Raw genomic sequence first — 25,071 nt, 5'->3', positions numbered from 1 at the left:
CTGTAGTTAAGAGCATCTGCTGCTTTTCCTGAGGACCTGAGTTCAGTCCCAGCACCTGCGCTGGGAGGTTTACAAACACCTGTAAACCACATGCCAAAACCGCAACATACACACACATCAATAAAAACAAGAAATATATCTTTAAAAGAGAAACGTGAAAAGTAAAAATAAAGAAAAGCCAGAAGAAGTAGTGTACACTTTTAATTCCAGCACTCAGGAGGCAGAGGCAGGTGGATCTCTGTGAGATCCAGGCCAGCCTAGTCTGCAAGAGTTCCAGGACAGCCAGGGCTACACAGAGAAAACCTATCTCGAAAAACAAAAACAAATGATCAAACAAAAATCTAAAAAACAAGAGCAAAATAAATCCAAAACAAACAGGAAGAAAATAATAGGAGAAATCAATGAAATTGAAAACAACATTTGCTCAAAGATTTGAGTCTTTGATGAGATCAATATAAAATGAAGAGCCTCTAACAAGACTGACAGAGAGAAGACAAAGTACACTACTGGAGATGAAATGGGCCATCACTACAGACACTATGGGCGTCAAAATAGGAATAAGGGAATACTATGAACAGTTCGGTACTCAATGTGAAATGGATTGCTTACAATAGCCATACACAGCCTATATTCACTAAGGAAGTTGAAAATGGTGACCCTCCTTGCCATGCTAACATGCATGGGCTCGTTTTCCCCCCTTGCATTCCTTTTTTAAAGGCTGTTTATATGCATTTATTTACTTACTTACCATGTGTGTATGTGTATGAATGGGTTGCACACATGCCACATGCTAACATGAAGAAGTTATAAGATAACACGTCGAATTGAGAAAAGACACAAATGTGAATGTATGTGTTCATGTGCACAGACTATTTTTGGAAGGGATGATGCATCTAGAAATGAATATCCCCATTCTCATGGTGGCATTGGCATTCCCTGCTGCAAATGAAGGAAAATCCCTGGGAGTGGCAGTGGTTCTGGTGTGACTCACATGCCAGGGTTAAAGCAGATGAACCAAACCCAGAACTTGCTTGAGGGAGGCAGGAAGTGCTCTCAGAGGTGGCTGCACTTGAGCTAAGCCTTGAAGGAAGAATAGGATCAGGAGAAGGGAAATGTGACATCGAAGTGCAGGGGGCAGGGCTAACCCACAGTACTGGGGAACAGGGTGACTAGGGGCAGAGTGGAGACAAGAGCCCAGCCTGGAGTGATCCCGCAAGAGGTCAAGTCCAGCTTCAACTTTGCTAAGGTGACAGTTTCCTTGTCATATTCACAGGGCTCGTTTTCCCCCCTTGCATTCCTTTTTTAAAGGCTGTTTATATGCATTTATTTACTTACTTACCATGTGTGTATGTGTATGAATGGGTTGCACACATGCCACCATTCTTCAGATACTCTGGAGGACAGCCTTGTGAAAGGAGTCAGTTCTGACCCACCACTGTAGAGTCCTGAAGACTGAACTGGGTGATCAGGCTTTATGGCGTGTGTCTGCACACTGAGCCACCTTGCCAGCCCTCTCTCTTGGACTCCTTATGGGTGCTCAGCATGTCACCAGGTGCAGCACGTGTCCACCTTCTCCCCAGTCTGAGGCACAGGCATCCTTCCTCCATATATAGATTTACAGACCAGTCATAAGCCCTGTCCCAGTCCCTGGGCCTCCCAAGGAAGTCCCAGACACATCCAGATCTTTAAAGGTAAGAGATGGGTTTATGGGTGAGGAAACTGAGGCAGGGAAGGAACAGGCCTGTGATGGTTTGAACCTTACTGGAGTTTCCCAAACTGTTTTAAAGAGTTGGTCACCAGTCCCAGGTGCTACTAGGAGATGGGAGAACCTTGGAGGTGGGGTCTAGTGAAAGAATCTTAGGATAGGAAGGCATTCCTATAAAGGGAACATTGGAATCCCAATCTTTCCTGGTTTTGCTTCCTGGCTGTGGTGAAATGAGCAGCTTTGGTCCACCATACACAACACCCACCATGCCCTGCATTGCCACAGGCCCCAAAGCTACAGAAGCGAGTAGCCAAGGACTGAAACCTTGGAGACTGTGATCCGAGATAGACCTTTCTCATTGTGAGCGGAGTCTTTTAGATGTCTTGTTATAGTGACAGAAAGCTGACTAACAAAGTGCCCAAAGTCCCATGAGCAGATGATGAGAGAAACAACCCCCCTCCCAACACTTGTCTTTCTACATGAGAAGAAGAACAGGCCTTGTTTGCTGCTGCAACACAGAGACTCAGGTATTAGAACACACAACCTTGAAATGTTCTCTTAGTGCATCTAGCACAAACGAGTAGTGTGGTATCCTCAGACACTCAGGCACAGAAACTGCTTTCCGAGTGGTTTGCTACATGTGGCTTCTTGGTGCCTCTGGAGCCCTCAGCCAAATGCAGGAATGGGTGACCACCTTTGCCATGCTAAGTGCTTGTGACATCATCCTGTCAGATGCTCACAGCTGTGGAGAGTTTGATGCTTGCCCTTGCTTTCCTGATGGGAAAACAGAGGCATCAAGACAAAGATCTAACTCTGACCACCTCCCGCCAGCAGACCCAGCTTCCCCTGTGGCTGCTCATTCTGGTGACTGTCACTCACTCACCCGAGTCTCCTCAGGCACTGGACATGTGAGCCCTTCTCTTATCACAGAGGACTCAAATTGGTGGCCCTTGGAATGCTTTTCTTAAGCACACAAGGGACTTTGTTTTTGTTGTTTTGTTTGTTTTTGAATTAGACTCTGGGATAGGTAGTACTAATGATGCGGCTGCAGATGTTTCACAAGACATTCTGTATTTCGGTGGCTGGAGAGATGGCTCAGCGGTTAAGAGCACTGATTGCTCTTCCAGATGGACCTGGGTTCAATTCCCAGCACCCACCTGGCAGCTCACAACTGTCTGAAAATGCAGTTCCACGAGATCTGACACCTTCACACCAATGCACATAAAATAAAGTTAAATAAATCATTAAAAAAAATTTAAAAAAGAAATTCTGTATTTCTTTCTCTCTCCTGGACCGTCCAGAGACTTGGGTTTGCATTCCTATGGGGCTAAAGGCACTGGGGCTGCCAGGCAGGAGGCACTCACTTCCCTCCCCTCAACCCATTTCCCTCCTCAGTCTGCAGCCTGCTTCAGTCAGCCTTGGGTTGGGGACTCTGACTGTAAACAGTCATTCAACAGGCATTCACTGAACACCTACTGGGTGAGGGTGGTTTCAGAGCAAGAGCAGTCTGTCCTCTCAATGGCAGAGCTAAGGAAGGTAACAGGGTAGTGATAGAGTGTGCTAGCTAATTCTATGTCAACCTGCCACAGCTAGAAAATGCCTCCCTAAGATCAGGCTGTAGTCAAGCCTGTAGGGCATTTTCTTAATTAATGATTGATGGGGCCGGGTTCAGACAACTGTGGGTGGGGCCATCCCTGAACTGGTGGTCCTGGGTTCCATAAGAAACTTTCTATAAGAAAGCAGGCTGAGCAAGCAAGACAATCAGCAACACTCGGTGAGCAAGACAATCAACAACACGTCTCCATGGCTTCTGCACTGGCTCCTGTCTCCAGGATCCTGCCCTGTTTGAGTTCCTGTGCTGACTGCCTTCATTGATGGACGATGATGGGAAGTGAAGCCAAATAAACCCTTTCCTCCCAACTTGCTTTTGGTCATGTGCTTCATCCAGCAATATTAACCCTAACCAAGACAGGGAGCAAATGCAGTTTTTCCCCCTTGGGGTCTCCTAATCCACTGCCGTAGCACTAGCGCAAAGGAAGGGCCAGCTGCTCCATTCTACACATTTTATCCATTCAGCAAGCATTTTCTGAGCACTTACTATGACCTGGCACCATTCTAGGTACTAGGCATCCAGCAGAGATAAAAGACCACACTGTGCCCTTTGGAACTGCGTCTGTTGAAATCTCACAGCAACGACGCCATGGGGGGTTGGGAGGCTGGGGGTGGAGGGGTTTTTCCATCAGACCCGAGGCTGTCATTGTCACTGCTAACCATACTACAAAGAAGTGGAAACAACACAGCTCCACCAGTCTGAGCCCCTGGCCTCTCAGCCTCAGCTTTGAGGAGGACCATGAGGCAGAGGTCAGCCTATCCAAGAAGCAACCAGCGCAGGTCCTCTGGGGAGTGGCGTCTGGCATGGAGACACAGTGGCTAGGATGTGCCTGACAGCCGCCTTAATCTTCCCAGTGGTCTTGACGCAGCTAGCAGGACCTTACAGACTTCCGTGACCCTTTTGCCTTAGCATCCTTTCTCCAAGGTCACCAGAGTTGATACAACTGGACCTAGCGAAGCCTTCCCAAGGATTCCTTTGTGTTGTTATTGAACTAGGTGGGACCGTAACTGGGCTTGGCGTTAAAACTAGGAGCGGCCACGGCAGGTGTAAATTATGCATAGCTATTTCTAGAAGCTTCTCAGATTTCTCAAGAGAGAGAAATTAATTTGCCTGTTTGGGCAAATAACACCAATTTTTTCCCCCTGCTTAAGGTCATTTTGTTAAAATAAAATTGATTAACGTTCTCTTTAAAGTTTAAGTAGAAACTGCTCAAACATATTTTTATGCACAGAAGCACGGCTTGTGCCCTTCAGTAATTAATAACTCCACAAATAAGTTCTCACCGTGCTGCCTACGCTCAGCTCGCTGCAGCAGCGGCCGCGGACACGAGTGGGCGGGGCCAGAGGTAGGCGGGGCCGCCCCGGCCGGACCAATCAGGACTCCGGAAGCAGAGGACAGGCCTCCGGACCGAGCTAGCTCAGCAGGGTGCTCCTGAAGGCGGAGCCGGGCGCCTCCGGACCCCGGTTCTGGTCGGTGTGAGGGGCACACGGTGGTTAAAGGAGATCCACGCGGTGCTCAGTTCGGTGCCCGGGCCTGAGTGCGTAGGACGTAGTTCCGACCTTACTCAGATTTACAACTTTGCGAGCTTAGCTCTGAGTATTCTGTTTGCCGCGGACCGTACCGCCTGGCTTGAGCAGACAGAGTGGCGGAAGGGCTCGAATCCAAGTCGGTCTACTTCCTCAGCAATTGGAGCTCCGAGCTGTCTTTGAGCCCTCTCCTCTTGTCCTGGGCCATCCTTCTTGTCCTTCATTCACCTTCACGCTCACTTTCTGCATCAGGTAAATACACTACTGTGGGAGTGTGTGCCCGCAATGGCGATACCCAACTTTCTGAGTCAGACCCGTCAGTCTGGCAGTTGCTCAGCCTCTCTTCTAGGTGTCAGGCAGGCGCGCGCACGCACGCACGCACACACACACACACACACACACCACGAGCCCCATCAGGCCCCCCTGTGAGAAAGTGAGGTCACGTGTTGCAGTGGCTCCGTTTGTGATGGGGATGGGAGTGAGGGAGTACAGAAACTCCCCAGTCAAGAGCACTGAGTTGCCATTGGGACCCTCCTGTCCCCTGCTTGAATTAGTGACTACATTTAAAGTACTGGCTGCTCTCTGTGCCAGACTTCTAAATAACTCTGATGAAAAAAGGTCCCCGGGGATTCAATTCAGGATGGTCATAGAGCATGAGTGAGCAGTAAATCTTTGTTGTGTCAGCCGCTGAAAAGGTGGACCTTTTTGTTCCGTGTCATAATGTAGCCTGTCCTGACTGATACATGTTCCAATGGACAGACAGGTAAAAAGTGTGTGCACACCCAGCGATGGGCTGAATATCAGGTCTTATCAGAATTCTGGTCTTTGCAGCACCTTGCCAGCTTCAGGAGTCGGAGTGCTCGGGGTAATCGTATGAATGAGGCAGGCACCTACTTAAGCTATAAAGTGAAGTGAATGCAAATCAGCAAGCCAGAAAGCAGACTATTTTCATAGAATATTTCTGAAAATCAGAATTAACAGAAAATAAATAAACTCCCTGAACAAAATAACCAGTTATGAAATAAGCACAGATTTGATGCTGTGTTCTCCTAATCACTGCATTGGGTATTTAAAACCTATTTTACAAAAGAGGCTGCCACCTACCAATTTAGAGTTTAACAGATTGGGTTTTTTTGTTTTGTTTCCTCTTGAACAATGTTCTTGAGGTGAGCATTTCCGTGACACACACCCCCCCCCCCACACACACACACTCAGCAAGAGCTCACCCTGAACCAGAAGGGAATGAAATTCCACCAGAACACAAAAGATGAGCTGGAGGAAGGAGGAAGAGGACACCAAGCCTGTGCAAATAGCTAGCTAGAGACCCAGCAAGAAAGCTATAAATTTTTGGTGTTTGGTAGCTGTCCTGAGTCTTCCTGTTCTCCAGCATCGTGCACACCTGCAGGGTGTGGCTTTCTTGATCCTTCTCTCCCGAGAGAACCAAAATCAAGTGTAAGCTGTACAACAGTGATCCTGCGCTTGTTGCTTGGACAGGCAGCAAGTATTCGGGAGGCAAATCATTTCAGTGTCTCTTCTCCAAAAGTAATTCCAACCTACATCAACAATAGACAATGGGAAAGAACTAGGAACTGAGTGTTTAGTGCTAAGTTACCTACCTAATCATTCAAGGTGGTACCCAGCTCTCCCAGCTATTGTATCCACAGTACAACCAGCCAGAAGAGTAATAAACTCCCTTTTCTCCTTAAAGACAGCTCCTACAATTTCCATTTTCTTTGTGGATATTGCCTTGATAGACTAACTGAGGACACACTAACTTCTGGGAGATGGATATAGAAGCTATACCGGCGTCTCTCCAAGGTGGAGAGCCTGAAACCAATTCTTTCATTATCAAGGAAAAGGGGAGCCAGCAGTCTTTCTGTGTCACCTGATTGATTATCATCCTCATTATGTTTGAATCAAAATATTGCTGGGAGCCAGACATCTAAGGTAGAAGGCCAGTCAAGATGCAGATGCAGTTCTATCTAGTGTGTGACCTTGGACAAATTATCAACTTCTCTGGACTGCTCTCAGACTATCTAAAGTAGAAAGGCAGAGGTGAAGACCTCTAAGGCAACCCCCAGCTTGCTTCTGGCTCAGAGCTCCCCGCAGACTGAGCCCTCTTCCTCCTCTTTGTGCCCGCTGGCCTCTTTTATTCTACAGGTCTCCGTTCAGGTCACTTCCTTGGCAAGGCCTCTTTGACACAACCCTGCTCCTGCAACAAAGGCATTTCGCCATCATAGCACTGTAGTTGTGTGTTGCTGGGTATCTAGTGACTTGCTCATTTAGAAGGTAGCTGTCAAATGACTTTTGAGGAGGGGAAGGGACACATGGACCTCCTCATCTGTCGCCCCTGTGTGCTGGAGGATGGATGAGTGAATAGGTAACTAGGTCAAAGTTGAGTGCTCAACAACCCACGCCAAAGAACTCACCCTCAGACTAGGAGGGAGGAATTCCACATTATCACACTGGGAGTCAGAAAGGACCGCTACATGGTTGGGGGAGGGGCGCACTAAAGACCTTCTTCCTAGGGCAGCTTCCCTGGTAACCAAAACTCTTACAGTCCTGCTTCCAGAAGCTCTGGGAGGGTATGGAGAACAGGGTCAAGTACCCTAGGATTCCTGGGTCATTTCCAAGCCTGGGCAAAGACTGAGCCTAATAAAATGGATGGTCTGCTCATCTAGATGCACCTACCGCGAAAGTGGGCTTCTGGACACCCACCCCTGTAGCAAAATGCAAATGACACAGCTGGTTCCCTGCACCCTCCAGGCTAAAGGTGGCCTGGAGAGAAGGCCGGGCCTCACTTTGCTCACAGCCGAGCCGCAGGCACCGTCACACACACGCCTGGGTTGCGCGGTGAACCCGCTCACTCAGCTCTAAGTCACTGATTTATAGCCGTGCCCCACTCCCCACCCCAACGCCGCTTGACAGCGATGAAGGCGAGTCCCAGCCCCCATCCCGCAGGAAGTGGAGAGGGGCGCTCAGCTGCCGCGATGGGGGCACAGCCAGCAGAGAACAATGGGGTTGGGCGAGGGGAGTCGGCGGGGTTCCCTGGCAGCCTTGTCACCGCCATAAACCTCATTACCTCGCCGTCCCCCAGGCCGCCTCTCTCCTTACCCAAGGCAGCAGCCGGCTTCGCCGCTGATTCCCACTCGGCGTGAAAAGCTCTTAAACCCCCCGCTGTATTTTTAATGGGGGCAGTGACTAATTTAGCCCTACGCCACCAACCGTCAAATCACATCTTCTGTTGGTACTTACTGAGGGCTCACCTGGGCTGCATGGGGCTCGGATAAATCCGGAGCTGGAGAGCGCCCGAGGAAGCGAGGTGGTAAGCTTGGGGACCTGACTGGACAGCCTCCACACTGCCTGCAGATGGCCAAAGCATCCTGGCCCAACCCGGCCATAACGGCGGCCTTGAGAAGCTTCGCGCCAACCCAACTTTTGAGATCTCTCCAGAAACGGCCACCCTCCCTCCGCATCCCCAGGGACTGCATATAGCATCTTCCCACTTTGAGGCCACCCGCATCCAAGGACGATATTCCCATTCTGTGGGCAGGGATAATTCACTGAGTGAATTCTCGGGCCAAAGTTCGCTTTGTAACCTGGGAAGCGCCACCCCCTAATCGTCGTGGGAAGAAGAGGAAGGACCTCCTACAGGTCACCGGAAACCCCTAGCTAGTAACTCCCTAGAAGAAGAGGAGGCTAATTGCTCCAAATTCCGCTGACTCGCTATCACCTTATAATTAGGTGCAAGCTGTCTGCTTCACTTCCGCTCTCCTTGCCCCAGGTGAAACCCGAACCAGGAAAGGTTCCCAGTATAGGGTCCAGCCTCTGCGATCGGTGGCAGTGAAGCAGTGTGGAGCCGAGGGGAGGGGAGTCCAGGAAGCCTGCTGAAATTCGGGGCGAGCCCTGAGGCAGCGGCAGAGCCTGCGTCATTAGGTCCCTGAGAAGCTAGGGGCTTGCACCACCTTCTCCCGGCTTATGTGCGCGGGTAGCCCTTGAACACTGTCTTCTGGAATTCTGCAACTGGAGCACTTTCTTGTTGGGCTTTAGTCCTGACCCGGGTCACGGGTCTCCTTTGCGAACTTGCTATTTCCACCTTGTTCCACTCTGGAGCTACCAACCCTGGACCTCCCACGGCTGGGTAGCTGCTGTTCCCTCCCCTCACATCCTATGCCTTGGCCCAAAGTAGAACCCACGGTTTTTCTGCTGCCCTGGTACCGTGAGGGCTAACCACCAGCCTGCCCCCATCCCGGTAAAACAACAGCAATGGATGAGAGTCAGTCATTGACATGTGGCAGAGGCAATGAAATATCCCCCAGGACCCCTGAGCCTCAGTTTCCTGATCCAAAAATGACAGGAGCAGAATACTTGATCTGTGGATTCTTTCTTTCAGTGACCCCTGCAGCTCATCCGGCCTTCAAGAGTTAGTCTAAGGCGCTTCTTTCTGTGAGTCTATTGTATGGAGTCCCCAGGGGTCTGCGTGAGCCCATGGGAACTTCCCAGAGACACACCTCCTGCCAGCCCCTTTGGCCTGGGGTTGAAGAGGAGAGAACCAGGCAGTGCTGCTGATCGCATGGATTCCCTTTATTGAGCTGAACTAGTTACTGCAGTCAGATCAAGTCACATTTAAAAGCAGACCATCCAGTTGCACGGAAACCGATTATATTCATTACAGAGTTTTAATCACTGTCCGGTGAACTGGCAAATCCAATCAAAGCATTAGTCTTTAATTAAAAAATTAAAAGGAAATATTCAGACAATAGCCAAGCAATCACATCACGATGCACAATTACCTAGAATTGCAATTAAAAAGTAGTTAACCGAAGGGGGAGAAAAGAAAAACAAGAAAGAAAAAAAAAAGAAGCAAAGAAAAAAATCACACTAATCCTCTTTTTAAAAACTATCAATATAATACATGAAGGAACAAAGGACAATAGCCTCAAAAAGCAGGTTTCTCTAACACTAGAAATGTACTCTGCGGCGAAAACTCTAAAAGCACGCTAGCTGTAGCAGGACAATAAAAAACACTGAGCATGGAATACTTTTAATCTCTGCCATTAATATTCATTTCCAGCTGCTTATAATAGCAGCGCCTCATGGCCAAATCATTAGAGTTTTACATCTGGGTTGCAAATGACACTTTGATTGGATGTAATGTTCAAATGGCCCTCCCCACGGCGTCTCCGGCAAGCCTTCTGCGGAGAGGTGTCCTGTCGCGAGGTCCCTCACTGTGCGTGCTGGCTCATCGTGTGGTTCTGCAAAGGCGAAGAAAGGAGACACGCATGAGGGCGAAAGAATGGCGAGCATGCCTGTCCCCTCCCACCCGGGGCATGGACGCCGAGAGCTGCAGAAAGCGGCTAGATCATTACAAAACAAAATGCGAAAGCAAAAAAGTGCTCGGGGGACGCCGCTGCCAAGGCGCCACGTAGATCCGAGCTTGGGGATCGGTTCCTGTTGCTGCCAACCTGGGTTCCCTGTAAATTGTTTTTATTTTTATTTATTTATTTATTTTAGACCATTCGGGTCGCACCTAGAGGGTGGGCTACGTGAAGGGAGAAGGAACAGCCGGGGAGGTGGCAATAATGAGCACCACCTCCCATTCCCTCCAATGGCGAGATGGCGAGGAGGAAACTCTGACGGCCTGCAGGCTGCCCCCCGCATCCCATCTCGGTCCCTTTGCTCACTGTTCTGAGCCACGCAGGAGGAAACCGCAGATGTGCAGAGCAACGCAGCCGCCCAGAGGCACCCGAGCGAGCGCAGACGCGCCAAGGCAGTGGGTGGGCGACGCCCGTGGCCCAGGCAGGGGACAGGTCACCCAGCAGGGAGGGTGCTGGGAAGAGCCAGAGGCTGAGCTCCCAGGGTCCTGCCAGTGTGGTCACGTGAGAAAGAGATGGTGCGCTTTGGCCGCTTGGGCATGGGAAGCCAGGGCCCAGTTGGGACCTTGTGGCCAAACACTTCCCTCTCTCCGCAGCCCACGCACATCCTTCCTCCAGCCGGGACAGACAGGGCGGGCAGTGTGGGGTCTGTTTCCACCACGGCTAGCAGCCTGGGGCTGGATTTTGGCTTCTGAAGCCTGGTCTTTTTATTTCTTTTCTGTCACGGGTGGTGCCCATTCAGACTATTATCGTCCCAGCTTCAGGCAGCGGTCCACCTCAAGACACTTGAAGATGGGAAGCAACATCCTCCAGGGACAGACCCCCAAGGCTACATACAGCCGATCTCCATTGCAGGCTTTTTAGTATGCCTCAGCCTCCCAGCCTCGGTGCCCTACAAGGAGACCCAGTCAACCAGTCGCCAGCTGAAAGCAGCGGCCTGCATCTCTACCACTAACCACTAGGGGGCAGGAGAGACGCCGCGACTTTTTCCTAGACTCCAGGCCTCGCTTCCAGAAAGACCAGAGGACAACCAGATTTTTTTCCTAGAGGTCTGAGAACCTAGGATGGTGATGGGACCACAGCTACTCTCCAGGATAGGTCCTTTGGTAGGCGCTCAGGCCACAAACCGACACAGGCGCATTGCTTTCGATTCTCAAGTGAGGCTCAAGTAGACAAAATACCAGTCCACTTCAACCTGCTAGGATCCAGGAGGGGCTGATCCAGGCCACTAGAATCTAGTGACCTGCACCCAGTAGGTAAATCAACCCCCTGATTATCCACAGCTTGCCCCAGCACCCTGCTGCACACTAAAGCCCAGACAGTCAGCATGACCTCACACCTCAAATGGTCCAAGGTCCAAGGCAGATTGTTTGAGCCGAAGATGGGGTCCAGGTGGTTTCCATGGGAACCCCATCCTCCAGCCCTGTGAAAGCAACCAACCATGTGGAACTGCAAGCATCCTATGTACAGATCTGGCTTCCTTGTAACTCTGGACCTTGGCTGCCTTAATACTTCCTCCAGCCCAGGTGTATCCCTGGGATTCACCTGCCCAGCACCCACACTTCTTGTACTTAGGCCTGGTTGTCCCCACTGAGCCACAGGCAGGACAATAGCACCTGGCCCAGGGCTGGACACATGCTGGGTTCCCCAGTGCCCAGTGGAAGTGTGGTAGGCACAGCTGCCTGGGAACAACCGAACTAACACAAGTCGAGGGTGCTAACCAACACCTGGGTGGAGAGATGGTGTGAATGGGGAGAGCAAACAGTGAGTTCTCGTGTGTGTGAACCACTGCCAAAGACAGCAGGGAGCCAGGCAAGACCCTTGAGGGCTGCTCACCTCCATCTTGGGAGGAGTTCCTGGGAACCTAGGGATAATGAGGCAGCCTCTTGTAAGGATGCCGGAACAAGGACACACGACGCACTGGCAATCTCTAGAGGTGGAAAGCCTTGTCTTGGACCACGGGCTAGGAAACTGGGAATAAAGAACACTTCTCAGAGCCTTCTCCCTTTAGGAGCAATAGTGCATGCATTTTAGGTTAGGCTCATAAAGGAAACTCCTCCAAAAGGCACACTAGTAAAAAAAAAAAAAATACCTTCCTAAAGTTTTACTTTCCCAACAAAAGTCCAGGATGTCACAGTGTACTCAGCTTGTGTCATTAAAAGTATCTGCTAGATGTTCTGCTCCGGGCTGGGAACAGTGACAGCTAACGGCGGGGAAGACTCCAGTTGTCCCCCTCCCTAAAGGGGTCTGATGCAGGAGTGACAAACACAGAATTAACGGTGCCAACAGTAGTCCAGGAGAGGGTCACAGCGTGTGTGTGTGTGTGCTTTAGAGAGGCTGTTCATGGAGTTGAGGGCTCATCCAAGGAGGGTTTCATCCAAGGTCAGTCTCTGAGAAGGCAGAGGGGGTCCAAGATCCATCACTCAGATCCCCCAAACACCTGAAAGGGCATATCTGTGGGAGCTCTTTTCCCAGAACAGCCACTGCTTCAACGCTTCTGATGGCTTCCTCCAACCTCACGGCTCTTCTGAGACCCTTCTAGCTCCAGTCTCTTTCTCTAGTTCTGCTTATGCCATACTGAGTCTCCTTAGAGAAGGAAAACAGACCGACAACAACAAAGCAACCAGTTTTTAAAAGACGCTTCCGATCTTACAGTTGAGCACTCCCCGGAACCATAAAGGCTGGCAGCGGTCTGGCCAAAGGCTGAGATGAGCCTGGCCAGGACGCCTGGCACCTGCAGGCCTCATTGCCTGCCAGGGAGACACAGGTGTGGGGCAGAAAAGCAGGTGAGGAAAATAAAGCGGAGGCACAGGGAAGGCGCTCGGCCGCCCGCCATCCACTAGGCAACGCTCCTGCACTCTCGGATGGGGTTTCTGTGATGCCCTGACTCAGGGCCTCCTCCTGATACATACCACTGGTGTCTGGTTGGCCCTAGCTGAAGGGACCATCCTTTGTGTTAGTTCTTTCACCCACAGAATCTTGACTGCCCTTCTGTTGAGTGACAACCACTAACTGCTTGTTGGGTTTGTGCTGGGTACAGGAGCAGTGAGTTGTGCATGAAGCCAGGTGGAAGGGCTGTTTTCAACCCCAAAGCACATGGAATGCGCTAGAAGGTCACGTGAAGTCCAACTCTGGGCACGGAGTCAGAGCTCCACCCACCTCCTCAGCCCACGATTTTGTGGTCTGGATCCACAGGTCACAGCTCTAGGTCTGGGTTTCGGGTTCTGTTCACTGGCTTGCCCACCAGCAGTCATGCTTGAGGGGACAAGTATTTCAGTACGTTGGTTGTCTGATTGTATGAAATGATGTAATTCCTCCTGCCCTGGAGGCCCTGTTATGGGCCAAAGAGACCCCTCAGTCCTGTACACCACTCTTGGTGTCCCAATAAGCCACCCTACTTGTGTGCTGGCTGCCTTGATAGCCGTCACCTACCTACCCAGTCCTAGCACCTTGCCTGGCTCGTCCCAAATGCCCCACTAGTCACCCTCCCAGGTGACCACAAGACAGGCAGCTTTAGTGACCTGTTAAGTACCTTAGTGACCAAAAGAGCTAGTGTTCAGTGTTAGCGGTCACTTGCCAACCATGTGACCTTGCAGCAAGTTCTTTCACTGCAAGGTTTGTGAGTCGCCTCTTTCTGCGATGCCAGGATGACTCCAAAAATGATGATGCCCATGAATCTACCCACAGACAAGTGCCTGGGACAGAAGGACTGATTACTCCCTGCTAGGACCCCTCCCCAACCAGTAACAGCTGGAGCTCCAAGCTAACTGCTCTCAGGAATGCCCTGCATGGCCCTGCCCTCAGGACAGCAGGTGTCACTGATCCCTTTTCATCAGACCTGGCTGGATACTTGCTTCCCCGTTTCTGCAGTAGAGTGAGTGATCTGGTACCAAGGAGAGCCCTAGGAGATGCTATGGTAGAGGGAGAGGTACATACCAGCATCCATCCATCCATCCATCTCACAGACATTCACTGAGGCCCTGACTGTGAGGTCCCAGGCTGAGCACTGAGCATGCACAGATGGAGACACCTTGCCCCCTCCCTTGTGAGAACACTCCCGTGGTTGGAATAGGGAGTCTGGACTCATAGACATCAAAGACCCTAAGGAGGCAGGGAAAAAAGGATTCATTCCTGAAGATCCAGCCCAGCTGGTGCAGAGACACACTTACTCTCCACGCAAACCAGCCCCACCTCTCACGCTCTTTGTCCGGCTTGCATGACTCCCACCCACCATTATGTCTGCACCTGCGTTCTCCCTGCCCTACCTGCAGGACCTTCTTCTTGAAGCCACTGCACTTCCTCAGGTTCCCAGTCCAGAAGAGGCTATTTCTCCTCATCCTGTCCCCATGCCATCCCTGGATGGCTGCAGCTCGGAGAAGCCCTTGTGGACCTGGTTTTACAGCGGTTTTACACACACACACACACACACACACACACACACACACACTGCCCACAAGGTCAGGGACCAAGGGCTAGGATGGGCCTTAGCCTGAAAGATTCCATTTTCCGAGGAAGACAGATGCCTTAGCTGGCTTGGCTGAGCAGGGCTGCTGTAGGGCACCATTCATTATGTGCCCATTTCACAGTCAAGGAGCCTGGCCTTGGGCAGTGGACAGGGGAGAAGGAGAGGGGCTACAGGCCAGCCTCTGCCAAGTTTCCAGCTGCAGAACTGCATGGAGAGCAGCAGGGAGACAGGGCTTCTGATGGGGACCCACTCCGGAGAAGCCTTTCAGCTGCCCTTGAAGGACGGCTTGAGCTAGGATCTGCACGAGTGTGTGTGTGTGTGTGTGGGTGTGTGTGTGTGTGTGTGTGAGAGAGAGAGAGAGAGAGAGAGAGAGAGACAGACAGACAGAGACACAGAGAGAGACAGAGAATGAGGGAGCACTTTGCCAAGTAGGATAAACACACAAGCATCATGTAGGTGTCACACTCACAGAGACGGTGACTCACAATGACCGAGGCTCAGTGCCTGGCTCCGCCAGCCAGACGCCACACACTTCTATAACATCTGAGCCCTCAGATGCAAGGACCACCTTTATCCCTGCCGAGCAGGACATGAGGTGCAGGGTGCTTTGGATCCCAGGGTTTGACAATGGCAGTGCAGGCAGGATGCGCACCCACCCAGTGTCTGTATAACCCCCTCTGCCGTGGCACCGCTCTGCCTGTGAAATGTGAAAAGTGCAGCATATGCTGGGGGAACAATGAATAATTCAGCTTGGCAGAAGCACAGGGTATGTGCTATGGAGACGAGCCTCCAAAGGAAGGCAGGGGCCTTATTGATGAGGCTCCGCGATGCCAGACGAGGCAGCTTGCCCTTAAATCTGGGCCACTGGGAGCTATCGAAAAGTATTTGAGCTGTGGAGTTACATGACGCAAGGCAGAGGGAAAGCTCATGCCTCCACCCAAAAGGTGTCTCGGCAGGGGCTTGTCATGTCCCTCCGCGCCCTCTCGTGGCTTTCCCAGCACACAGTGTCTCTTGTCTTTCCCTTTGGGGAGGGTGCAGACCCAGGCAGCTCTGCTCCCCTCTCTGCCGTGCATCACCTGGGCAGCCCCTCTCTGCTTGTGAGCACTAATTTTTAGCAGTGCTTGACAATCGTCCAAGGGTCTAAGACGAACAGATGGCCTGTCTTAAAGGCTCGTATGTTCGCTAGTTTGCACTTCTGACAAACGGTGCGCACACTCGAGAGCACCCCATAAACGGCGCCGAATGAATACTCACAACACAATTTAGCTAATGCACGTCATTAAAATTAGGAGTGAGTGATGGCTGGGGCTCCCCATAAATGCCTGCCGGTGACGTGCTGCTCCCTGGGGAGTTGGGGCAGGCCTTGTTATACTTGTACCCTACTTCCCCCAGGAGCCCTCTTGTCACCCACTTATCCCCAGGCCAGAGACATTTGCTGCTGTGCAAGTAACATTCACCTTTGGCATCTGAGGGAGGCTGGTGGCCCAAAAGGCCTGGTACAAAGCCTCAGAGTTACCTGTAAGATAGAGAAAGCGTGGGAGACCCTCCATACACGGGGAGACTTTAATTGTTCCTGCTGCCCAGTCAGCAACAAGGAGGAGCCTGCCCCTCCAGAGCAGCAGCAAGTGAGCTGCAAAACTAAGCTCAGCCTGTGACAGGTCTGGAGTTAAGAGCCCAGCTTTCAGGGAACAAGATGTAGCTTTGGGGGACATTCAAGAGACAGAGCAGATTCAGGGACCCAAGAAATACCTTGAGAACAGGAGGAAGCTCTCTGATCCAGATGTATTTGGCTAGTTGATTCCTGAACACTCCCTCCTCCTCAAACCCCTCGCCTGTTCCCAGGACACAAAAGGCAGGTAGCCCTACTCTATAACCAGTTCCATAGGTGACAACTGTTTACGTGCCTGGGGACCCGCAGCCTCAGAGGAACACACCCCACAAGCGAATGAGCCCAGTTCTATGTGCTTGGTGTGGAGGGTAAGAACTATGACAGCCAAGCAAGGGAAACCAGTAGTTTGATGGCTGCTGTCACAAACAGGGTGTGTGTGTATGTGTCCACGTGCGCGCGCGTGTGTGTGTGTGTGTGTGTGTGTGTGTGTGTGTGTGTAATACTCCCAGGACTGCTTATAGACCTGTCCCTGTGAGGCAATAAGGTGCACATTAGACCCAAGCCTTGAAGAAACTTAGCAACTGTTTCTCTAAAGATGTGCATTTGCGTAGCAGATTCACTTGTGTGTGTGCACACTAGTCCCTCTTGAGCAGGATGCTGCACTGGCTCACTCTGAGCGTACCAGCCTGCTTTGACTCTAGCTGACAGCTCCCAGATATGAACTGGGCCTTGGGTCCCTTCATCAGAAGGGCCAAATCAGATTCCTAAAAGCTGATTCCTCAGGGCAGGCACGAAGCAAGCCTGTCTGTTACAGTCAAGCCAGGGAAAAAGTGCTGTCATGGAAAAAGGTGGGGACCAAGAGCAAGCCAGGGGCTTCTCAGACCAGACCTGCCACTGACTGTGCTGAAGAGCGTAAGCCCCAAAACAAGAACAATATCCTTGTAAGCTAATGGGAGCCCTAAACAGGAACAATACACCCTGCAGGAGATGTGAGGACCAAGAGTAAGCAGGAGGCTAACCCGCCACTAACTGGAGCATACGCATACATGGGGTACACAGGCACAGCCTAAGTAACCTAGAGGTAGTTGTGGGGACTAAACTCAGGAAGTGCTGATGCTAGGGATAGATCCTAGAAGAGCTGCTCCGGTCACACTGACTGGACTCTGCAGGAGGCCTCCAATGCAAGGCATGTGGTGTTGAGAAGGAGTGGGTCCAGGCCAATGCAAAGCAATGGGGCCAGTGGGTCTGTGTCAGCCTCTAGAGCTCAAGCTCGGTAAGATGCATAGCTCAGCCCCACGTGAGGCCACTGTGGGAATACCTGGGCCAGTAAGGCCACATCTGCAAGCTTTGTCAGAAATCTAGAAATGATAGGGATGATTTCAGTTGCTCACCGGCCCTGCCCGGTGCTGCTGCCACGGCTGTCGTGAGGTCAGTCTGCAAGCCATGTAGCAGAGCGTTGGCAGCTAACATGTGGAAGCAGCAACTCCCTCATCCAGTACACGCTGGGCAGTGGTCTTAAAAAGTGCCAGGATCATTTGGGGACATTACACTAGGCAAAATCAGCTAGTCACAGAAAAATGCATACTGCTGGGATCTTCTTGTTTGGGGTCCTGAGTTAGCCCAACTCACAGGACAGCACGTGGCGGCTTCCAGAGGCTGAGAAAAAGGGCAGGGTTTCAGGCTGGGAAGACAAACGCGTTCTGGGGATGGAGACGGTGAAGTCTGCATGGTAGTGCATGCCTCTCAATGCCAGAGCTGCACACCAGAATGGAGCTTCATGGTGCATGAATTTACCACAGCTGAAAACCGAGCAGGTAGGACAAGCAAGGGACAGGCGTGTAGTCTTCACCAAGGGTGGAAACTGTAGATTATTGCTGTGAGGCCATCTCATATCTGTATCCTCAGAGGAAGTAGGACATAGTAGCCTGTGACACCCTGGGCTGTGGACTGAAGCTGCAGCATCCAGGGACACCACGCCCCCTGTCAGCAGTTGCTGGTATTGACTGGAAGGAATCTCCATGACCATGCTATGCTGCAGAAGGCTCTCCTCCACAAGAACAGAACTGACCGTTGGTATCAGTGGCGTGGCTCTCTGAGCCAGGAGATCATGGGCACAGAACCCAGAGAGACCCAACGCCCACAGACTAAAGTCCTATTCCAGGGGACACGGACCTGCTGCTGAAGGAGGTGTCTGCATTTTCCTGGCACTGGAGAGGAAACAAGAGACAAGCATGCAGCCCACCCACTTTAAAAAAACAACATAGGAAGGACCTGGAGAGGGAGGGCCGTTTCCTCTTGGCCCATTTCCCACCCTTGGCAGGTTTTTACTACGTCCACACAGAATCATCCTTCCTCACAAACCTAAAAAAAAAAAAAAAAAAAACCAGGGCAACTAGCCAGTAGTGGGATGTAAGACCTGAAAATGAGGGCTGTCCTGGAAAATCTAGGTCACACGGTCACTAATTATACTGAACACGTATGTTCAGGTCCCTGAACTGCAAGGGTGCTTTTAGGTTTTGTAAATGATAATGAAAACTTAGATCCAGATCTCTTTCTGCTTTCTTCCAAATTCCCGCTAAAAAGAAGACTTTACCACATCTTCCAATTTTCTGGAAAATTATCCCTGCCAACAAAGAACCGTTCCAGCAGATATTCTGAGGGTGGCTGCCCTCACGCCCAGCATCCACAAACGGCTTCTGGCGACCACACGGCTCTGCCCCTCGCCCACAGCCCCCCAGGCTGCAGAGGCAGAAGTCTCGAAGATGGACCTAATTTACTGTGATGAATCGTGGCATGCGCCACTGATCCACACTGCAGCTGAGACCCATTACAGCTAACAATCGCCACAGTCCTCATGGAACACGTAGGTGTGTACCCGTGCCAATCCCGAGGGAGTCACGCACCACAAATCGAAGGGCGCAGGGTGATCTCCCTATTTCTGGGATGTTGCTTTCGGAGACTGTGGCTCAGCTGGCAATAGCGTCTCCGACCACATACCTGTCCTACCAACACCAAGTGGGTCTGCCCGATGCTTCCCTTCTACATGGCAGAACTCACTGGTTCCGTGAGGCAAAGCCACGGTCATCTGCGCTCCTGGTCTATTCCATCCCACTCGGTGAACCAAAGCAGGACGTGCGCATGTGTACAGGCGGTTTCAAGGGGGAATGTGACATTAAGAATATATGAGGCGAAGAGGGCGCTGGAGAGATGGTGCAGTGGTTACGAGCATTTGTTGATCTTGCAGGAGACCTAGGGCCGCTTCCCAGTACCCACGTGGTGGCTCACAACCATCTACTCCAGGGGATCCGACACCCTCTTCCAGCTGCCTCTGGCACTGAATGCACAACACATGGAGAGAAAATAAACACATAAAATTAAAATTAATTAATCTTTTATTTTTTTTAAAAAAAAAGAGCATAAAAGAAAGACACTCTAAAAGCTGTATATGTGGGAACTGGGGAGATGGCTCCGTTGTAAAGAGCACTCACTGCTCTTGCAGAGGACCCAGGTTCAGTTCCCAGCACCTCTGCTGAGCAGGTCATAATCACCTATAACTTCAGCTCCAAGAGAATCTGACCCCTCTAGTTTCGGGCACCTGAACTTGTGCCCCTACCCACGCAGAGATACAGACACATATCACATAATTAAAAATAAATCGTAAATAAAAGTTAACATATATACCTCATTATTGATAGGTGGGTAGATATGTGTGTATCTGCTGGATGGACAGACATCTTGTGGGTGGAGGGGTGGGCAGGTGAGTGGGAGCATAGGTTGTGAAAGCCTCAATGGCAGGAGCCAGAGAGTGCCCGGATGAATGAACAGGTTGGAGGTGGCTTTGGTCAGTCACTACTTCTGCGATCCTAGGTTCTAGGAAAACTTCATTTCTTTTAAGTCCTCACTTATACATCTGAAAGGGGGCGGGGCTAACTGCATCTACCTCACAGCCCCGTTAGGAGGGTTAGAGGAAATACACATAAACCCTGAAATGGCACACAGAATGCCATGTGCCACATGGGGTAGCTGACCGCTGCTGCCAGGGGGACTAGAACATTGGTAAAACCAAATACCAAAGCAGATAGATAGATAGATAGATAGATAGATAGATAGATAGCCAGCCAAGAAACCCAGCTTTTGTGTTTGGTGTGGTGAAGAAAACAGGGTCTTGGGTAGTGGCCTGAGGCTAGCACTGACCAGCTCTGTGGCCTTGGGGCAGTGAATCACCTCTGTGTGTCTTGGTTTTCTTATCTTAATAGAGGCATTGTGAGGACTAGGCGTTTAATGTTCAAAAGTGATGAGGACCACGTCTGGCACTTGATAAACACAAAATAACATTGGGATGCTAACTATAGGAAACCATCCTGTTTGAAAGACAGAAATAATTATTTAGTTTCCACATCTTCCAGACCAGGAGGTTTACCTTTTGCTCTGTGCGGTGTTTGCTGTTATGGTCACAGTGACAACGGCTTACTCCTGTGTGAGTGGAGACTGGAGGGGGTTTTCGAGATAAGGCATGCTCCCCTACCCCACTAGGAACCCCACACCCTGTCCCAGATCGACTTAGCGCCTTACCTTCTCCTCTGCCTCCCCCACAGTCCCCACCAGTGCCGGGCTTTATCTGTTCTAAGATGTATCACAGTGAACCCAAAGGCAACCCAGCTCCACATCCTTGAACACGTCTGTGTCCCGGCTATCACCTATGAGCCCCTGGGCTGCTCTTCACACACTGACATCACTTTTTCAACATCTCCCTTTTCTCTGATGAAGAAACTGAGGCTTTTCCTCAGTCTTTCTGCTGGCCAGAGGTGGCCCTGACTCTCGCTGTCTCTCCTATCACCCCCAGGATGCCACCTAACGCCACACCAAAAGGAAACTGTCAACCAGCACAGGCCTGGACCCACCCTAGCCAGCCGGCTTGATTCTGTGTAAACTTCAGCGGCAGAGTGAGTACAGCCGGCTCACTATTGACACAGCAAAATTAATTTCTTGTCCCCCCCCGACCCCCGCCCTCCGCTCCGTCGAGTGTTCACGGGGCCACTGACTGCTGCTACTGAAATGCCAACTTGCATTTCTCATCATTAATTTCTTTCTAAATGTCATTAGTAATTGTTCCTGCTGCACCGATGAGTACAATCTAAGCTTCCACCAAGAGCCACCCCGGTCTCCGGCAGACTCGTCAATGGGGGGCCAGGGCCCCTACCACACAGAGCCCAGTCTCCTAGCAGGAAGTGGCCAGCCACACTTTCAAGAAGAGGTGGTTTGAGCAGGAGTGGCCTAAGCACATGAAGTCTATCCAGAGTACTGCAGCAATGCACACCTAGGAGCCAGGCTGTCGAGGTTTCTGTCTCCACTGCTGCTCACCCATGTCTCAGCCTTCCACCAGCTGCACTAAGATGGTGCTGTGGGAGACGGTGGCTGAAGGGTCTCCACTGAGTTTGATGTAGGGTGTTTCTGATATCCTTACTATTTCTCATACCACCAGGCCTGCGAGCTCAACTCTGCCACTGACAAGGGCATGCCATGGCATCACTCCACTGGTGTCCTTGACTGTGACCATATCAAAAGTAGAGAGCCCAGCACTCAGGATGCCGAGGCGGGAACATGAAAGTTTGTAGCGTACCTTGGCTACATAGCAGCAGCCGATCAGAGAGAAAGTGAGATGGCAACACTAACCACCATTGTCTCCCCCATAATGCCCCCTTTATCATGTCCCTCCTGGGATCTGATCTCAGTACCCAAGGTCCCAGTGACCAGAAGCGTCAGAGCCTCACAACTGTGTCCTTCCTGTATACTAAATACCCTGTCTCTATCCACATGAGGCAAAGCCTTGTAGTGTGCAACTCTCTGTGAGCGCTGAAGCGACATGTCACCCACTGCCACTGGTATTGTCATTGTTACTAAGAAACTGAAGGCATTTGGTTCTGCCTAAAACGGCGCCGGCAAGGGGCTAGGCTTGAAGCATACACAATGGTCCCAGGCTCAAGGCTCCTGGCAGTCCCCCATGCCCATCTGTCACGATGGCATGGTGCCCCCAGAAAGTTGGTTGGCCCCAGCCCCCGGGCATGAATGGCAGGCTCCAACAGGCAGCCCGAGATCCACTCTAAATGCCATCTCAGCTCAAAGCTGAGCCTCTGGGGAGGCCCCCAGTCCCCACATGGGCCTCATCATGGTTCATTGTTCAGCTGGACCGAATCCTGGGGCTCAGAAGACATCTCAGCAGAGCCGGTCTTCCACTCCCTCTCTGTGACTGTCACAAGTCCTTACACACCCAGGACTGCTGGAGCAGCTGCAGTCTCATGCACCAATGACCACGCTTGGTTCTGGCCTCTCCCTTAGAACAGACCTCCATGAGAAACAAGGCTGCCATCTATCCCAGCATCCTGAGGGCTCTACCTCACTTCACACAGTCTTAGAGTGAACTCTCTGACAAGGAGGTCCAGAGAGCAACCCTGGGAAGGGCTGGCCCTTGGAAGGGGCTAGTCTTAGAATACCAGCCAATACACACTCCACTAGGTCATAGACACAGACCCATGCCCTAGGGTCTCTAAAGATGGGATTGGTGTTCCTCTGCATATAGACCCCAACATTGCCACACATAGTTCCTCAGGACATGCAGCTGACCCCAGTGATGGTAACTGTGGTCAGTGATGAGGTGACATTCTACTGTAGATGGAGAGGCCTTGTGCCCATGGACATCAGACACTGGCTAAGCAAAGCAAGTGGTAAACCAACAGTAAGCAGAGACAGGGTCTAGGCCCAAGGTGTCCTGAAGAGTCCTGTGAGACTTCAATTGTTCGATTACTGATTGACTAATTGATCAATTTATTTCGGGTTTTCGGCGATCTCTTATTCAAAATGCTTGACACAAGAAACATTTTACATTTTGGAGTCTTTTAATTTGTAGCATCTGCATCTGTATAACGTATACCTCTAGATGGGACTCAAGTCTACACACAAAATTCATTTGTGTTTTGTATATATAACGAAGGAATTTTTATCTAAATTTAAAGTAATTTTCAGCCTAAAACATGGTATCATGGTGTGGAATTTTATACTTGTGACATCATGTTGGCTCACAAAAATACTGAAATTTTAGAGCACTCACAAAAGTAATATAGAATTTTAGATGTCATCTTTTTAGATTAGAGTTGAGCAGTTTTGTCTGCTGGGGCTGAGGCAGTGGGGGCAATTCTGTATGATCGATCATTCTTCACTCAGCAAGCAAGCAAGAAAGGCCCAGTCCTACTAGTGCACTGTGCCCTCCGTGCAGCAAGTGCACACACAACTATAGGCCTTTGTGTGTCTCTGTTGCCTGCACACACGCACGCACACACACACACACACACACACACGGCACATAGTAGATGCTCATCAAACAGTGTGGTCACACTGAGCATATGTGTGTACCACTGACTACCTGAATTAAGAAGTTCTCAGCACCCAGACCATGGCTGGACGATGGTGGCAGTGGTAACACTGGCCAATGCCTGTAGACTTGATGCTGGAGGCAATGATACCTTCAGACCATCCAAACTCCACGGGGAAGAAACTCTAATCTCTGGGCTCCTGAGGCTCCAAGATCACGCAGTTGCTTGGTAGCAGGGCTGGGATTCAAAGACAGCCTGGGCTACAAGGGTGGGCAGATATGAGCTGTGCTGGGCTCTTGTTGTCCTAATGGGAACACAGCAACCTCCCTGGCAAGTCACTAGTACTACTAATCACAAGAGTCCTGGCTTTTGAAAACCTCTACCCCTAAGAACAAAACCCAGGCAAAGGAAGAGCCCCTTTGGTCAGAGGTGGCGACTGTACCCTGGGCGATGAGATGCCTGTGAAGCCTCAGAGAAGGGTGGCTCCAGGAGCCCAGCAGCCAGCTTGGCCCTCAGGCCCTGGAACTCAGGAGTGACCAACTCCAGGGCTAGCAACAGATTCAAACTCCCAGGAGTCGCTGGGGTGTCCCCATCCCAGTCCCCCCAAGGCTAAGCTCTGCTCTCCCTCCAGTGGTGAGGTGCCCTGGGCCAGGCCATTTTTAAAGCAGAACAGAAGAAGGCATGCTAGTCAGAGAGAGTGCAGCTAATGAGTCAAACGCTAAGCATATGCCTACAGCACTTCCACTTTTTAATTATTATTAGTTATAATTATCTGGCTGGATCTGACAGCAGCAGCACAAAAAAGCAAGGAAAGCGGCTCCTCCGTTACCCATCTTATCAAGACCAGGGGCTCTGAGAGTGGGCTCAGCCTCTGCAGGCTGTAGCCTTCCTTTCTGTTTTCTTTCCTTTTTTGTTTGTTTGTTCTTTTTCTGCTTGTGTTCTCCTTCCTACTTTCCAAGTGTTCAAAACCTATAGCAAAATATATGGTGGGAAAAGGAAGAAAGGGATGAGAAGATGATGGACGGTTGTGCAGGTGGATGGGGGTGTGGGTGAATGAGTGGTCCAGGGGGTGCATGGATGGACGGAAGGAAGGATCTGTGGATGGATGAACGGAAAGAAGGAGCTGTGGATGGATGGGTGGAAGGAAGGATCTGTGGATGGATGGATGAATGGATGGATAGATGGACGGAAGGATCTGTGGATGGATGGATGGATGGATGGACGGAAGGAAGGATCTGTGGATGGATGGATGGATGGATGGATGGACGGAAGGAAGGATCTGTGGATGGATGGGTGGGGTGGGTAAATATGTGGTGGGTGGGTAGACAGGCTAGTGAATGGGTGGGTGGGTAGATGGACTGGTAGATGGACAGTAGGTGAATAAATGAGTATCTGATAGATGGATAAGATGA

At 50.9% G+C, this 25,071-nt stretch overlaps 1 protein-coding gene across 2 annotated transcripts in view; it reads right to left on the bottom strand.

Moving 5' to 3' along the window:
- Window positions 1-9,406: 9,406 nt before the first annotated feature.
- The window catches only part of Znf423 (zinc finger protein 423), a 238,521-nt gene continuing 222,856 nt past the window's right edge, over window positions 9,407-25,071 (bottom strand). For both annotated transcript variants that reach the window (XM_041650920.1, XM_041650919.1), the window contains one exon: window positions 9,407-10,098. In XM_041650920.1, the coding sequence (XP_041506854.1) occupies window positions 10,069-10,098 (30 nt within the window). In that variant the 3' untranslated portion in view covers window positions 9,407-10,068. The remainder of the gene's footprint in view (window positions 10,099-25,071) is intronic.

Source organism: Microtus oregoni, unplaced genomic scaffold, assembly GCF_018167655.1.
Source record: "Microtus oregoni isolate MIOR12 unplaced genomic scaffold, Mior012 000004F_ref0000308, whole genome shotgun sequence".
Lineage (NCBI taxonomy): Eukaryota > Metazoa > Chordata > Mammalia > Rodentia > Cricetidae > Microtus > Microtus oregoni.
Note: the sequence above shows the minus strand (reverse complement) of the source record. Positions and strands in the feature narration are given on the sequence as shown.